The 16,130-nt window shown below is 38.3% G+C and overlaps 1 protein-coding gene across 1 annotated transcript in view; it reads right to left on the bottom strand.

Annotated features, from left to right (window-relative positions):
• ctdspl2b (CTD (carboxy-terminal domain, RNA polymerase II, polypeptide A) small phosphatase like 2b) overlaps positions 1-16,121 on the bottom strand; it is a 29,819-nt gene extending 13,698 nt beyond the window's left edge. Inside the window, exons 1-6 of the mRNA XM_026267380.1 lie at positions 15,943-16,121; positions 10,131-10,285; positions 2,761-2,890; positions 2,190-2,330; positions 952-1,176; positions 467-560 (exon numbers count right to left, since the gene is read on the bottom strand). Coding sequence (XP_026123165.1) covers positions 467-560; positions 952-1,176; positions 2,190-2,330; positions 2,761-2,890; positions 10,131-10,262 — 722 coding nt within the window. The 5' untranslated portion in view covers positions 10,263-10,285; positions 15,943-16,121. The remainder of the gene's footprint in view (positions 1-466; positions 561-951; positions 1,177-2,189; positions 2,331-2,760; positions 2,891-10,130; positions 10,286-15,942) is intronic.
• Between the last annotated feature and the right edge of the window lie 9 nt (positions 16,122-16,130).

The raw sequence follows: 16,130 nt of genomic DNA, 5'->3' as shown, positions 1-16,130 counted from the left end.
TTCTTTTGGGAAGTTAAAATTATTATTAAACATCGAAGTTAAAATTATTCCGATATTATCACTAATATTCAATATATTGCCCAGCCCTATAAAATCTGTTTTGCGTTTAGCAGAAAGAGTGCAATTTGTGTACCATATTGATCCCACCTGCTCAACTTCCTCTCAATGCTTAAAAAGTATGTGTGCAGTGACAGCATTTTTTTCTTTCTAAGAGGGTTTCCAAATTATCTTTAGTCGATCTTGTACTTGCTGCTTTACTTACTCTAAACATTTGGTGTGTGTGTCTTTTTGGTATAAACTGGATATTGTTGTGGCAAATTGTGCTGATTTACATATGTCAGGAAGGTCACTATACAGGGCTAAACAACAAGACAGGCAATTATCTGAACTGGCTTGAAGGGCCAGTAGAAAAAAAAACATCTTATTGTGAAGCCCTGAGCACAGACATTCACTAAGGTGAACTCACGGGTCAAACACTTCCCACTCCTCTTCATATGATCCTTCAGCTGGGACAGTAAGAGAGGTGTCCACATAACCCCCTGTTGCAGGAGAGCCAGGAGCTAAAATAAAATATGTAACAAAGCACTTTGTCAATATATTCTAGCCTCTGTAAATCTGTACGATTGTTATAATATTTTTTTAAAGAAGTCTCATGCTCAACGAGGCTGCATTTATTTGATCAAATACAACAGAAAAAGTTTTAATACTTTAAATAATGATACTATTTCACAATATTTCTCTTCTGCATTTAGATTGAATTTAGAATTTAAATGTAATGTATTCCTGTGATTACAATTATTCCAGTCTTCAGTGTCTCATGATACTTCAGAAATCGTTATAATATGCTGATTTGGTGCTCAAGAAATATTTCTTACAAATAAAAATGCTTCAGTTTAAAGGAGACTGCACCTTGGTTTAGGCTTAAGTACAGTAATGTCACGTCTTTCACACCTGTAAGAGGAGGCAGATCAGAGTGGGGGGTGTTTACACTCTCCTCTGCAGGTGTGTGAGTGGAGGGTGGAGGTCTGAAGGCCGAGGGCATGGCACTGGTGTAGAGAGGGACACTTAGGGGCTCTTTAGATGTGGCAGTACTGGTGGGCATCTCTTCTACTTGCTCCATTTCTAGCTGTTTCACAATCTCTTCTGCCTCCACCACCTGGCCTGGGCAATCCGAGGCTGAGAGGACAAACAGGATAATAGTGAAGGAAAAAGGAGGAAAGACAAAACATGCCTGATTAGGTGATGCATTAATCTGAATAAAGGTGCAACAGTGTTTTTTTTTTTTTTTTTTTAATTACGGTCATCAAAATATTAATACTACAAATACCATTGCATGCAGGAAGGGTGCATGGATAATGGAATTCAGAATAATTTTGGCATTTACAGGATGTATAGTTGCCTAGTAACTAGTGGTTAAGTTCGCTCAATATTCAAAATGGCAGCTCTTCCCAGTTTTACTTAGAATCCCCCCGCTCTCTTTTTTTATTTCAATATTGTCGTTTTATATAAAACGTCCTCTCATGAACTGCACTTTTTAATGTTCTTAAGACTTGTCAAGTCTCATCTTTAGAGGTGATTTGTGAAATATAAACAGAAATTTTTTAGATTAGATTCAACTTTCAATGCACATGTAAGGTACAAGGCAACGAAATGCAGTTTGCATCTAACCAGATGTGCAATAAGCAGTAAGTACAGAATATACAAGGTCTACAATATGTACAAAAACTATACAGATAAGTATTATGGACATAATTTACAGATTTTAAATACTATCTGCATGATATACAGATAGGTGTACTATGAACATACTATACAGATGGATTATGTAAAAGTGTAGTACACTATAGGCAGAACGATGAACAAATTAACAATTTAAACTATTGCAATGGACAGTAAAGTGCATAGAAAATACTTTGGTGTGCAAATGGATTATTCAGTGTTTCTGTATGAATAGACAGTAGTGCAAGTAATAAGTTTACAGTTTTTTCTTGTTGTAAATAAATAAATCAGATGTGTTACAAATACAATATGAAATACGAGTACAAGCCCGAAGCTACTCACATTCCACAAATCTGGCTTCACTACCACTTAAATGTTAGGGGTTAATAACAAATAAATGAATTAAAATAAAAAAGTTTATTGTGTACAAGTGTTGTGTTAATGTGTCAACTGATGCAGAAATAATTTACCATTTTTATTTGCTGGTGAGAAGAAATTGAAGACAGGTGAGAAGATAGTTCCAAGCAGGGTGGTGCGAGGTGGACTGTTCACAACCTCCTCAGAATCCTCCAACTTCCCGTTAGGCTTACTCGTGTCATGGTTTGTGGTTTCTATAGGACAAAGTATGAAAGGAAAAAATAAATGAACATATTACATATGCATAATCAAATTATAAATGCAGAAGAGACCATTTAAATCCCCAACTCAATATAGGTTTTTTACTCCATAGTTGTTGCCCTTTTTCAGTTGAATGCTTGATACTGAAATCAGAGAATTTATTTGTACTTCTGATTACAGTAGCAAAATGTTTCTCTTGAAAGCTACATGCCATTGTTTTGAATTAATTTGTTAGTATTTATATTAATACAGAACCTATGAAACTGTGTTCACTAGCATATTGGTTTTTGCTGTTATAATGGCAGTGTCAAATCATGGCATTTCACTAATATAAGTCCCAATTACATTTCCGTACAGCGACCGTTCCAGTGCAGACTATAGTATCAGTTGTCGTTGTTTAACTAGAGCACACAAGGGACTGACCTCCATTGACAAAGCTTCTTCTGCGTGCCCTGTAGATGCTTTTCCTTGGCAAGTCATTTTTCCTCTGTGGGGTGGAGGTGATCAGCTCGCAGCTCAAACGATTCCTCTTTGCTGGGTTGTCCGGCTCCACCTGAAACACCAACAGTGAGTTTTCTACGCACCAGTTTTAACATGTTTAAGTTTAGAGATGGATGAAAACCTATCATTAATATATTTAAACTAACTATTAATTATTTATATATATTAACCATTAATATTTTAATTAAAATGCTAAATAACAAAAACAAAAACAACATACAAATCAACATGAATATGCATCGATATGAGTGAATAATAAAGCCTATAGTTTACATAATTAATAATAGGTTAGCATCCAGTTAGGGTTGCATTGAGGCCTGCCACAATATCAAAACTGACCGCCACAAATAGATTTTCCAAAACGCTTTGATTGTTGAATAAACTTGAGAATTGCAGGTTTTAAAATTGAAACCCAGTGCAGGTGTTTTTATAGTGCATTTCTTAAGGAAACTGACCGTTTTCAAAAATTTTAGATGTCATTTTCATTTCATCTTGCAAGTAATGTCTGATAAAGCAGTTTTTGTGAGCGAGATGCTGCTTTGTGTACAGCCGTTACCGGGGAAGCCTCTATATCTCCCATTCTCCTGCTGGCAGAGAATTCATTTTCATATTTATGCTGCCACAAATAGAGTGCAAGTCTATGGGAATGGGAAACTCTGCTAAATAAAAAAATAAAAAAAAAAAAAAATAAAAAGGAAAAGACTGATCATAATCCACTAAATGACTGACGACACACTAAGCTGCCAGACTTTCAAGTCGTTTGAACAAAAAACACATGGTTTGTTGTTGACGGCTGTACTACGTTTGAGCTCCGTCACTATATTCTTTTCATTGACTATTTTTAACTTAAAAATCAATTTTACACATCATTGTTTCCGTTTATATAACGCGTGAATATATCCTCTATTGTATTCTACAACAAAAACAATCAGAGCGCCTCGCTATCACTAGTTTTAGTTTGATCTCCCGGGTCCGCTATTAGCTTTTAGCCAGTTAGCATCAGCAAGCGTGGTTGCTGCTAACTGCGCTTACATTGCTAATACTCTATTCTCACACATTACCACTGCTGTACTCACTGTTACTTGCTTTAATTGCGGATGAATGTCTCCACTCTTTGCAGCTCGAGCTCGAGGCCGTGGGGAAGCAGATTCGCGACCTGGAACAGAAGCAGGCCCAGCTGAGAGAGCGGAGAGCCGCGCTGGAATCATTCCGGGCTGACGCTCACAAGTCCGGGGTAAGTATACAGCGTGCTGTTAACAGTCCCACTACGTCTACTCCGTGTGTTTCTCTGCGCAGGCCCGGTGCACCCAGGACGCGATCTTCCCAGATGTCCTTCACTGCGACGCCGGGACACCACGGACCCTGGGTGCATCCACAGCGGAGGACGCGAGCTGGGTCCCGGGCGACGACTTCTCCCCCTCCTGCCTTCGAGATCTCCATCCAGAACCGCTTCGCTCCCCTCCGCGAGACAGGACGCGACGCTGTGATCATCGGAGACTCCATCGTCCGACACGTAAGTGCTACGTTAGCCGAAGGTAAAGTGCACACTCATTGTTTGCCTGGTGCTCGTGTTCTCGATGTTTCTGCGCAGATACCCGCGATCCTGAAGGACGGCGAGAGCCCCAGAGCGGTCGTGCTTCACGCCGGAGTTAACGACACCACGCTGCGGCAGACGGAGACGCTGAAGAGGGACTTCAGGAGCCTGATCGAGACGGTTCGCAGCACGACGCCCGCGGCGACGATCGTCGTGTCAGGACCACTGCCCACGTATCGACGAGGACACGAAAGGTTCAGTAGACTTTTTGCTTTAAATGAATGGTTGTTGTCATGGTGTAAAGAACAGAAACTGCTATTTGTTAATAACTGGAATCTTTTCTGGGAGCGTCCTAGACTGTTTCGCGCTGATGGATTACACCCCAGCAAAATTGGAGCGGAGCTTCTCTCTGACAACATCTCCAGGACACTTCGCTCCATGTGACTAGTAAGACAATTCTCAAATAACCATTATGATGAGTTTTGTTCTAACCGCTTAAATGCTAAAAGTACTTGCGCTGTAAAACCTATTAAGACTGTGTCTGTTCCCCGAATAGTGAGGTCAAGATATAAATATAATGTAGGATCTAGAAAAAATCTTATCGTAATTAAAGCAGAAAAATGTAAAGTAAATGAACAAAAACAATTTTTAAAGTTTGGGCTCATAAATATTAGATCACTCGCACCAAAAGCAGTTATTGTAAATGAAATGATCACAGATAATAGTTTTGATTTACTCTGCTTGACTGAAACCTGGCTAAAACCAAATGATTATTTTGGTCTAAATGAGTCTACTCCACCAAACTACTGTTATAAGCATGAGCCCCGTCAGACTGGTCGTGGCGGGGGTGTTGCAACAATATATAGTGATGTTCTCAATGTTACCCAGAAAACAGGATACAGGTTTAACTCTTTTGAAATACTTCTGCTAAATGTTACTCTGTCAGACATGCAAAAGAAATCTAATGTATCTCTTGCTCTGGCTACTGTGTATAGACCACCAGGGCCGTATACAGAATTCCTAAAAGAATTTGCAGATTTCCTCTCAGACCTTCTAGTTACAGTTGATAAGGCGCTAATCATGGGAGATTTTAATATTCACGTTGATAATGCAAATGATACATTAGGACTTGCGTTTACTGACCTAATAAACTCCTTTGGAGTCAAGCAAAATGTCACCGGGCCCACTCATCGTTTTAATCATACACTAGATTTAATTATATCGCATGGAATCGATCTTACTGCTATAGATATTGTACCTCAAAGTGATGATATTACAGACCATTTCCTTGTATCGTGCATGCTGCGTATAACTGATATTAACTATATGTCGCAGCGTTACCGTCTGGGCAGAACTATTGTTCCAGCCACCAAAGAAAGATTCGCAAATAACCTGCCTGATCTATCTCAACTGCTAATTGTACCCAAAAATACACACGAATTAGACGAAATTACTGACAACATGGGCACTATTTTCTCTAATACATTAGAAGCTGTTGCCCCAATCAAATTGAAAAAAGTTAGAGAAAAACGTACTGTACCATGGTATAACAGTAATACTCACTCTCTCAAGAAATTAACTCGTAGTCTTGAACGCAAATGGAGAAAAACTAACTTAGAAGTTTTTAGAACTGCATGGAAAAACAGTATGTCCAGCTATAGACAGGCTCTAAAAACTGCTAGGGCAGAGCATATACACAAACTCATTGAAAATAACCAAAACAATCCAAGGTTTTTATTTAGCACAGTGGCTAAGTTAACAAATTACCAGATGCCACCTGATTCAAATATTCCACCAACGTTAAACAGTAATGACTTCATGAATTTCTTCACTGATAAAATAGATAACATTAGAAATACAATAGCGAATGTAGATTCTACAGCGTCTAACACTTCAGTTTCATCCATCGCACCCAAAGATAAACTGCAGTGCTTTACAACCATAGGACAGGAAGAGCTAAATAAACTTATCACTGTATCTAAACCAACAACATGTTTATTAGATCCTGTACCCATTAAATTACTGTAGCTGTTACCTGTAGCCGAAGAACCGCTTCTCAATATCATAAACTCGTCGTTAACTTTAGGACACGTCCCAAAACCATTCAAGCTGGCGGTTATCAAGCCTCTTCAGTAGAAACCAAAACTAGATCCTAGTGTACTGGCAAATTATAGGCCTATTTCAAATCTTCCATTTATGTCTAAAATTTTAGAGAAAGTTGTGTCTGCTCAATTGAGCACCTTCCTGCATAAAAATGATCTGTATGAAGAATTTCTGTCAGGTTTTAGGCCCCACCATAGCACAGAAACTGCACTTGTTAAAATTACAAATGACCTGCTCCTTGCGTCAGACCAAGGCTGCATCTCATTTCTAGTCTTACTTGATCTTAGTGCTGCGTTCGACACCATAGATCATGACATACTCATAGATCGATTACAAAACTATACAGGTATTCAAGGGCAGGCTCTAAGATGGTTTAGATCAGGGGTGGGGAACGTTGATCCTGGAGGGCCTGTGTCCATGCAGAGTTTAGCTCCAACCCTAATTAAACACACCTGAACAAGCTAATCAAGGTCTTAAGGATACAGGTAGGTTTTTCTTTTTCAGGGTTGGAGCTAAACTCTGCAGGGACACAGGCCCTCCAGGATCAACGTTCCCCACCCCTGGTTTAGATCCTACCTGTCCGATCGCTACCATTTTGTTTACTTAAATGGGGAGTCATCTCATTTATCATCAGTAAAATATGGAGTGCCACAAGGATCCGTCCTAGGTCCCCTTCTATTTTCAATATATATGTTGCCCCTTGGTAATATTATTAGAAAATACGGAATTAGCTTCCACTGTTATGCTGATGATACTCAGCTATATATCTCAACGAGACCAGATGAAACTTCCCAATTATCTAAGCTAACAGAGTGTGTTAAAAATGTAAAAGATTGGATGACACACAATTTTCTCCAATTAAATTCGGATAAGACAGAGATACTAATTATTGGACCAAAAAACACTACACAGAATCTTGTAGATTACAATCTGCAACTAGACGGATGTACTGTTACTTCCTCTACAGTCAGAAATCTGGGTGTTATATTAGACAGCAATTTGTCTTTTGAAAATCATATTTCCAATGTTACAAAAACTGCATTCTTCCATCTTAGAAACATTGCCAAGCTACGAAACATGTTATCTGTTTCTGATGCAGAAAAGCTAGTTCATGCATTCATGACCTCTAGACTGGACTATTGTAATGCACTTCTAGGTGGTTGTCCTGCTTCGTCAATAAACAAGCTACAGGTAGTCCAAAATGCAGCAGCTAGAGTCCTTACCAGGTCAAGAAAATATGATCATATTACCCCAATTTTACAGTCTCTGCACTGGCTACCTATTAAGTTCCGTATCAGTTACAATTTATCATTACTTACCTATAAGGCCCTAAATGGTTTAGCTCCAGCGTACCTAACTAGCCTTCTACCACGTTACAACCCATCACGCACCCTAAGGTCACAAAACGCTGGACTTTTGGTCGTTCCTAGGATAGCAAAGTCCACTAAAGGAGGTAGAGCTTTCTCACATTTGGCTCCCAAACTCTGGAATAGCCTTCCTGATAATGTTCGGGGTTCAGACACACTCTCTCTGTTTAAATCTAGATTAAAAACACATCTCTTTCGCCAAGCATTCGAATAATGTATCTTTTTAATTGTGAGTGTAGTTGCATCTGTTCAAATGTGCATTTTTATTCATTAACTTGGGTTAAACTAATTTTACTTTGTTGGATCAGCAGCTATGCTAATGATGTCTGTATTTTGTTTCTATGTTTCGCGACGGGATTTACATCCCGTGGTAACTAGGATTTACACAAGCTCCAGTCTGGATCCAGAACACCTGAGAAGAGATGATGCTGACCCTCAGAGGACCCCAGATGATGCTACCTTGAATCAACAAACAGAACTAACAATTATTGCTAAATGTGTGACTGAATCATATAATAACTTAATTAATAATATTGATAGTTCATCGTCTAGCTGACTACGTCTTGTATTATTATTATTATTTTTATTTTTTCTAAAATCCTGTCAAATGTGCACAAACTACTAGCTACTACTAAATATTGTAGAAACATAATTTTCTGTAAAGTTGCTTTGTAACGATTTATTTTGTAAAAAGCGCTATACAAATAAACTTGAATTGAATTGAATTGAAATAAAAACAATTTGTCCTAGTGTTGGGCGATATGGTCATTTTTCAAATAGTCATATTGTCAGCCCATTAGATCGATGATACACGTTATTATCGTGCATGGCTGGACCAAGAGAGACTCTTTGTTCTTGTCATAGCATAACTATTTGGTGTTTTAAACTGCGCAGGTGCATGAGAGAGAGCCTATGGAATCATCAATAATAATAAAAAAATACTTTCAAACATACTGATAAACTAATGTTAAACATAAAATACTGTATTTAAAACAGCTAGTTCATATATAGTCAGACGCAACGGTCAATATCGCATCTGTGCATGGAAGTTATCAGTCTAAATGTCAACGGTGTGCTGAAGTGAAATAGATGGGCAGTTTGATATAGCCGAATTATAATAGGCTGCCTAATAAAAGTACAAATAATAATAGTTATTATTATTATAATTTAATACATTAATAGGAGACTGAGCCTAATATCGTCTTGATTATCGACAGAGAAATCTGCTTATTTCGATACCTCTGACTATCGTCGATACACAATACTATCGTCTATCGGCACAACCCTAATGTTTCCTAAAATCAGCTCAATATATCAATAATGTTTGATGTCCCCAGACTGTATGGAATCATGGTCTAAAGTAGGGTTGGAAATCGAAAATCCATTCAGACCTTGCTCGCTAATCTAAGTGCTCCAAATTTTGGCTAAACTTGTCATCAAGCATAAATCAGAAGTCGAAAAAGCGAAGTATAATATTTGGGGTAAGATAAACATGATGTTGCAAGAGAGGTGTCACCACCAACATGACAAAGCACTTTAATTTAACAGATTGTTAAAGATCACAAACACAATTCAAACACCAAAGTAATTCAATTCCTAAATTACAATGATTCATCTGTTTTATTCCTCAACCTTTGACTTTTTTTGACATCTAAAATTTTAATTTCATTTTTAAACCACACTGGAATCAAGAATAATTGTAATCGATAAGCAGAATCTGAATTGATAAAATTCAATACCCAAACCTAGTATAAATCTAAAAACAAAAACAAAATCTGTTCCATCATATACCATGCAATTTAAGAAATCTGTAAGGTCAAATCTGCAGACTGGCTTTAAACTGTCAATTTGGGGCAAAAATCTGGGCAAAAGTTGTGTAGTGTATTTCAGCCTTTAGTTTAAAAAATGTTGAGAATCACTGCCCTAAATCAAATCAATGTGATCTAGAACCCAAACAAGATAACTTAATACCTTTACTGGACATAATATGTGAAGTCCAGATTCTCCTGCAGCAGACAGCATGTCTGTTAAAGCCAAACCTACCTACGGTCATTATGAGAGCACTGTGGAACCAAAGCTAAAATTAGAACAGGACTGAGCTCCTCAGACAAGCAGCGGCATTCCACCATGCATTTCTGGGGGAATATGATACCAGGTCTTGCTTGCATTCTATTCTAGAACATTCTGGGCTACGATAATCAAAATGAAGAAAACAGCTGTAATGGTCTGGATCTGCCACACTTGATGAACTCATAATAAAATAAAGAGAAAGGCTGCGAGAGGCTCACCTTTATGGAACTTCCATGGATGAACTTCTTGATGCTTGACAGAAGGCCGGAGTGCTTCCGCTTGGTCCGGGCCAGGCTGGGCCTGCGGGCGAGGTATGGCTGCTGAGAAGCCTTGCGCATTCTCAGCTTCATTTTGTTAAGAGTCACATGTAAGACTGAGGAGAGAAAGAAGACAAGACAGAGAAGCTCATACAAAAGGTATAGAAAGACAACAAAACTGTACACAGAGAAAGAGTAACACAGGAGGAAATCACTCCATTTTACAAAGACCTTGAAAAGTCCAACTCCATTCTCACACGCAGGTAAATGAATCACACTTTTAATGTATTTGAATGAATTATTGTGCTTAACTCAGTTTTTAAAAGTGCAGCACTTCAGCCAAAAGCCCTAGCCATCTGGATCTATTCAGGCAGCATATCCTCCAACATGTTTCATCATTCAGTTGAAGCACCTCCACAGCAAAGCATTCTCAACTACTAGTGTGTTATCATTTCCCACATATAGAAGAACCCTAAATTTGGATGGATGGACATTCTTTTCTTTGCAAAACGAGATACTTTGAAGTGTTTGTAGTGTAAGTATTTTTTGTTATTTTAATGAAAGTCAGAGGTGTCCAAAACTACACTGAAACCCGCTGACATTCAGGGACTTTCATGGACATTAAAAATAATTAATAATAAACAAGAAAAGAAAAAAAAGTCACAGAAACAGGCATGTACTGACACAAAGGCAAGTAAACTTAATGAAAGAAAGGTGATCATAGATCAACAGCAAGTAGCATTTTTTTTGCTTAACACAAAAAAGAAGGGGAGGGGGGGAGGTGAAAAAAGGAAAGGGAGAAAAACAGCTAATGTTTTCCTGATGTCGAGGAAGTGTCCTTCTCTTCTTTAAAGGCAACCCTGTACATTGTGGGGTGGGGGGTAATCCTGAAATTAACAACAGCACTTGGTCGTGTGTCACCCCTCCTCGAAGCATACTTATGTAACAAGACCACAAATGTGTTCCAGCATTAGTGACCCATCATGAGTTATGCCAGCTCTGACTGCACTTTCCCAATACTAGTCATGAAGAAATCTAACTAAAATGATTTAGTAAAAAAATCTTTGTAGATCTAACACTGGAGTAGATTTCCTATGTCCTCCCAGATGCTTTTTTTTTATAACATGCAGGATTATCTAATTTTCATAAAATAAAACCCTATAGTAGTTCACTTTTCTTCTCCATCCTTCTGATTCTGAGAGAAAACTCGCCTGATGTCTGTTTGCTATAGCAACGAAGGCTACTTTCATTCCTTCGTAAATTAGTTTCAACAACATTGTGAAAACATTTATCATTCAATAGATCTCTGTGCATGTATGGAATTATATTTCCTTCAAGAAAAAATTAACGTAACTTTATAAAACTGAACATAACTTTTTCAGAAACTATCAAAAATATGCCATTACAAAAGATAAAAATTACAATGAAAAGGGAAAAATTAAAAATCGCACAAATATAACAGGCTCTTCAAATATGCTTCATTCTTTGTTAATGTTTTTCAAAGATTTGTTTTCGTTAATCGTGGATTCTGAATGCATTGCCAAAGATTTCGATTATGCTTTGCCGTTTTTCGTTTGGTGTTGACACAAACCTCTCGTGGGGGCGGGCTTAACAGTGATCTACTCTGATTGGATAGTGAGCTTTTGATGGACAGGTGCTCTCTTAACTGGAAGTACAAACGTCACTCAGTGGTGCCCATATTGGAAAGCTCTCGCGGTGATTTGTATGCAATACATCATGCTTTGTATTACTAAATGTGTCAATAATATTTGACCTTCGATCGTCTCAGTAAAGATGAGCTCTCAGGAGAGATACGGAGTGGCATCATCTTCCTCCTGCTCCAAATATTATTTACACTAAATATCAAATATGTAAAAATAATATTTGACCTTCGATGGTCGCAGTCTGTAAAGATGAGCTCTTGTCCTTCAATGCAGCTTGAAGTAAGCTTGTCTTACTGAATGACAATAATAACCCACAATGAACTGTTGCACACTGTAACATGAAAAACTTTTATCGATGTTATTGGTTACTTCAGTAACACAAGCTGACTTCAAGCTGCCTTGTAGGACAAGAGCTCATCTTTACAGACTAAGACGATCGAAGGTCAAATATTATTTGACGTATTTAGTAATACAAAGCACGACCTATTGCATACAAATCACCGCGAAAGCTTTTTTTTTTATGCAGAGAACAAAAACATACAAAAGTATAAACATACATCACATAATATCAACCACAAAAAAACCCCCACAAAGAATAAAACAGAACTAAAGAAAAGAATACCCAAAGCCAATTTAATTTGTGATGAATCATTCAAGAATAAAGCTGTATCATCCGCTAATTGACTAATTTGTATTTTAGTGTTACCAATTGTGATACCCTTTAATTGACTATTGTTTATATGTGTGCTAAGGAACAGTGTTGCAATTAGAAACAGGTAAGGGGAAACTGGAGATCCATGCCGAAATCCTCGTTTTAAAAAGAATCTAGGTGAAGTACCATTACTTAATTTGATGGTGATGTTTCAGTTTATAAAATGTAAAAATAAATTAAATTAAAAAGTAAATTTATGCATTTAGCAGACGCTTTTATCCTAAGTGACTTACAGTGCATTCAGGCTATCAATTTTAACCTATCATGTGTTCCCGGGGAATCGAACCCCCAACCTTGCGCTTAATAACGCAGAGCTCTACCAATTGAGTTACAGGAACACATTTATGTGTTTATGTTAACCATTTGAACCATCTTGAACCATTTTTCGTAGAGCCTAAAATAAAAATCTCTGAACAGCACTATCCAATTATGTTTAATTTTTTAGTGTGCTATTTTTTTGTGATTGACTTTGTACCTTTTAAATTATTCTTTAAAATGTACATGTACCCATTAAGCACAGTCTGACTTTTCAAATTTAATGATATATATCTTAACAGAAATGCTTTTGTCATTTAAAAATACAATTTAAAAAAAAAAAAAGTGTGTGAGAGATTAAACTTATTTAAAGGGGGGGGGGGGGTGAAATGCTCGTTTTCACTCAATATCCTGTTAATCTTGAGTACCTATAGAGTAGTACTGCATCCTTCATAACTCCAAAAAGTATTTAGTTTTATTATATTCATAAGAGAAAGATAGTCTGTACCGATTTTTCCCGGAAAAACACGAGCGCCTGGAGGCGTGACGTGTGGGCGGAGCTAAAGAATCACGAGCGCCAGTAGGCTTTTGCGTCGAGAGCGTTTGGAAGCTGTGACAGCTGTGAAGGCTGAAACTGAACGAGAGCAGCAGCAGCAACGACTCGCTCCGAGCGGGGCTCGAACCCGGGTCTCCGATGGGAGGCGGACGCACTAACAAGGAGGCAGAGATATTTTAAGCAGTTTTACTCACTGCCTGTGGTTCCAGCACATGATCGTGACCCTTTTTCGTTGGAATTGCATCATCCTTAAGAAATAAACGATACGCAAATCCGTCGTCAAACTGGGCTTTGTTTGTAAAACAAGCATTTTCGAAATGCAGGGAACAAACACAAACACTTGCACAACTCCGTTGATGCTCTGTAAAAATAAACTCCATCCACTGGTCCATTAATACTGTTTTTTCTTTGGTAATCTGTGCAGGGTTGTCTTGCCCTGGCAACCAAATCACACGCGCGCTCGTTCTGATCAGGCTGTGCTCAGCCTCTCAGTGCTCTGCTATATGGGAGCACGCGCTCTTCCGGCAGAAGTGCCTCAGGACCCATATAAGGAAATTCCGCTCCATCTAACGTCACACAGAGCCATACTCGAAAAAAAACTTTCCGAAACTTGTGACAAACCGGAAGGAGTATTTTTGGAACAGAAATACTCCTTCAAACATACAACTTAATTTTTGAAACTTTGTCCATGTTTAGCATGGGAATCCAACTCTTTAACAGTGTAAAAAACTCAGTATGCATGAAATAGCATTTCACCCCCCCTTTAAACAACGTTTTGCACTGAAACCAATATCTTGTGCACTAAAAATTTCTCAATGTGGATTTTGGTGAGCTTAATAGGTACATCTCAGCTTTTTCCTTTACCACCACAAATGGTGACTCATCCACTGCCTCAAACAGACATCATGCCAAGACAGCTACCTCAAAACACTGAGCTGAAGCCTTTCTTCAAGAAGAACAGAGGCACAGTGATATTCAGCAGCCTTCAACAGCACAGTAAGAATCAGTGAAGCCAAACTTCTGGTTTAAATAACATCAGCAGACATTAAAACACCCTAAACAGCAGGAAATAAAGATAGATTTTATCCATCAAAATTAAAAAAGATTAATTTGCAACTATTGCTACTGATCTCTTCCATCACAGCAGGTTTCTGAAAGTCAGTACGTTGCAAAAATGCATACATTCACAAATTAATCAATAAAATATACACAAAAGTTGGTTTGAAACAAAAACATGCCCTGACAGACCACCAGCAAATCTAAGATTGCTGACATATTTCCAAAAACTGATCTCCCTAAGGCTTTATTTTTTGTGTCTGCTCAGTTTGACTATGACATTTATTAAAATCTTTCATGTAATATTCATATTTTGCCGGTATTATCTTAATTATTGAAAAAATTTCAGTTTTAGTTTACAATAACGCTGCACTGAGTACCTTATAGTGAACTCCCTGACCTGTAGATTTTAATAGTAACACTTGACCAATGGTGTCTAAACATCTTAGTTGAACTTCTGCGCGGTTTGCCAGTAATTTAGCATTTTTAACTATGACTTTACTACGAAGAACAATAAGAAATGTAACATACCAAGCTCTTGCAACTGTTTCATGGCAGGGTGTAATTAAATTTTTCATTCATTTTCTCAAACACTATCAGCAGATCCTAAATTGTTGTATTTTCTAGTATCTTTAGAAGCTAGTTGTGTAGTTTTGATTTATGAAAGATATTTTAATTCAGCAGAATGTATATATAAAAAAAAGTGTCTTTAGTTTCTACCACAAAACAGGAAGAACACATTAAGATTTCTAATGTGTAAGGTTAGCTATTTTATTATCGTGACAGTGGTAGTTTCTCATAATGAAAAAGTTTGAAAACAAATGTATGTTTTGAAATTTTATCAGACATACAAAACAAACAAAAAAAGCCTCTGAGGGCCCTTGAAATAGACTTGACAATGGAATAGCAATGGTTAAGGACCCGCTGCCCAACAGTCAAATAACTACAGACAGATCTTAGAAAAAGAAGAAGAGACAGACAACACATTAAGTGTTGCCACACCATGACTGTTTAACCTTATCAGACACTTAAGAAATTATGAAATTCAACCGCTGAAACCTGAACAGTTTGGTGGTGGGCGGGAAACACACGCTTAAGAGATTCTGTACGGAAGACGAGCAACTTTCTCACGATTTCCCCGTTTAACCAGACGTTGAGAGTAACTGTCCACACAATGATTACACGACTCCACAGTCCGTGAGATGTATTTCTAAACGCAGCAAACGCTCTGAACACATCTGTGCATGTCTGTCTTCAATGTAGGACACATGCAAGCATTCTCTCCGTAGGAAACCAGCCTCTCGTGACCCGCTGTTACTAGAAGAAGCCTCGTATGCCATTCAAAACAACTGGCAGCGTTCGAATGACAGAGAAAGCGCGGGAACGACTCTCGAAAACAGCAGCTACCTTGCCGCGGGTTTAGTTACTACGGGAGCGAACCACAGCGAAACATTACCGACCAGAGCAAACAGACGGGGGTTTTGGGGGGATCCCATCCTCACAAGCAATAGAGACGGGGTAATAACTTACTGGACGAATCTCCAGGAATCGAGACGCAGAATCTCGGTCGTTTTCAGAGCTGCTGACACTTGCTGTTTTTTTGCGTGCCCCTTCAGACGATGTTCACCTCTGTCCTCCCCGCACCTCTGGACGCCATTTCCCGCCTCCGTACCCACACAGTCAACGGCAAGTACCCGGATGAAGAAGAGCGCGCATGC

Source organism: Carassius auratus, chromosome 7, assembly GCF_003368295.1.
Source record: "Carassius auratus strain Wakin chromosome 7, ASM336829v1, whole genome shotgun sequence".
Classification (NCBI taxonomy): domain Eukaryota; kingdom Metazoa; phylum Chordata; class Actinopteri; order Cypriniformes; family Cyprinidae; genus Carassius; species Carassius auratus.
The sequence above is the reverse complement of the archived record's forward strand: the minus strand, read 5'-3'. Positions and strand labels throughout refer to the sequence as shown.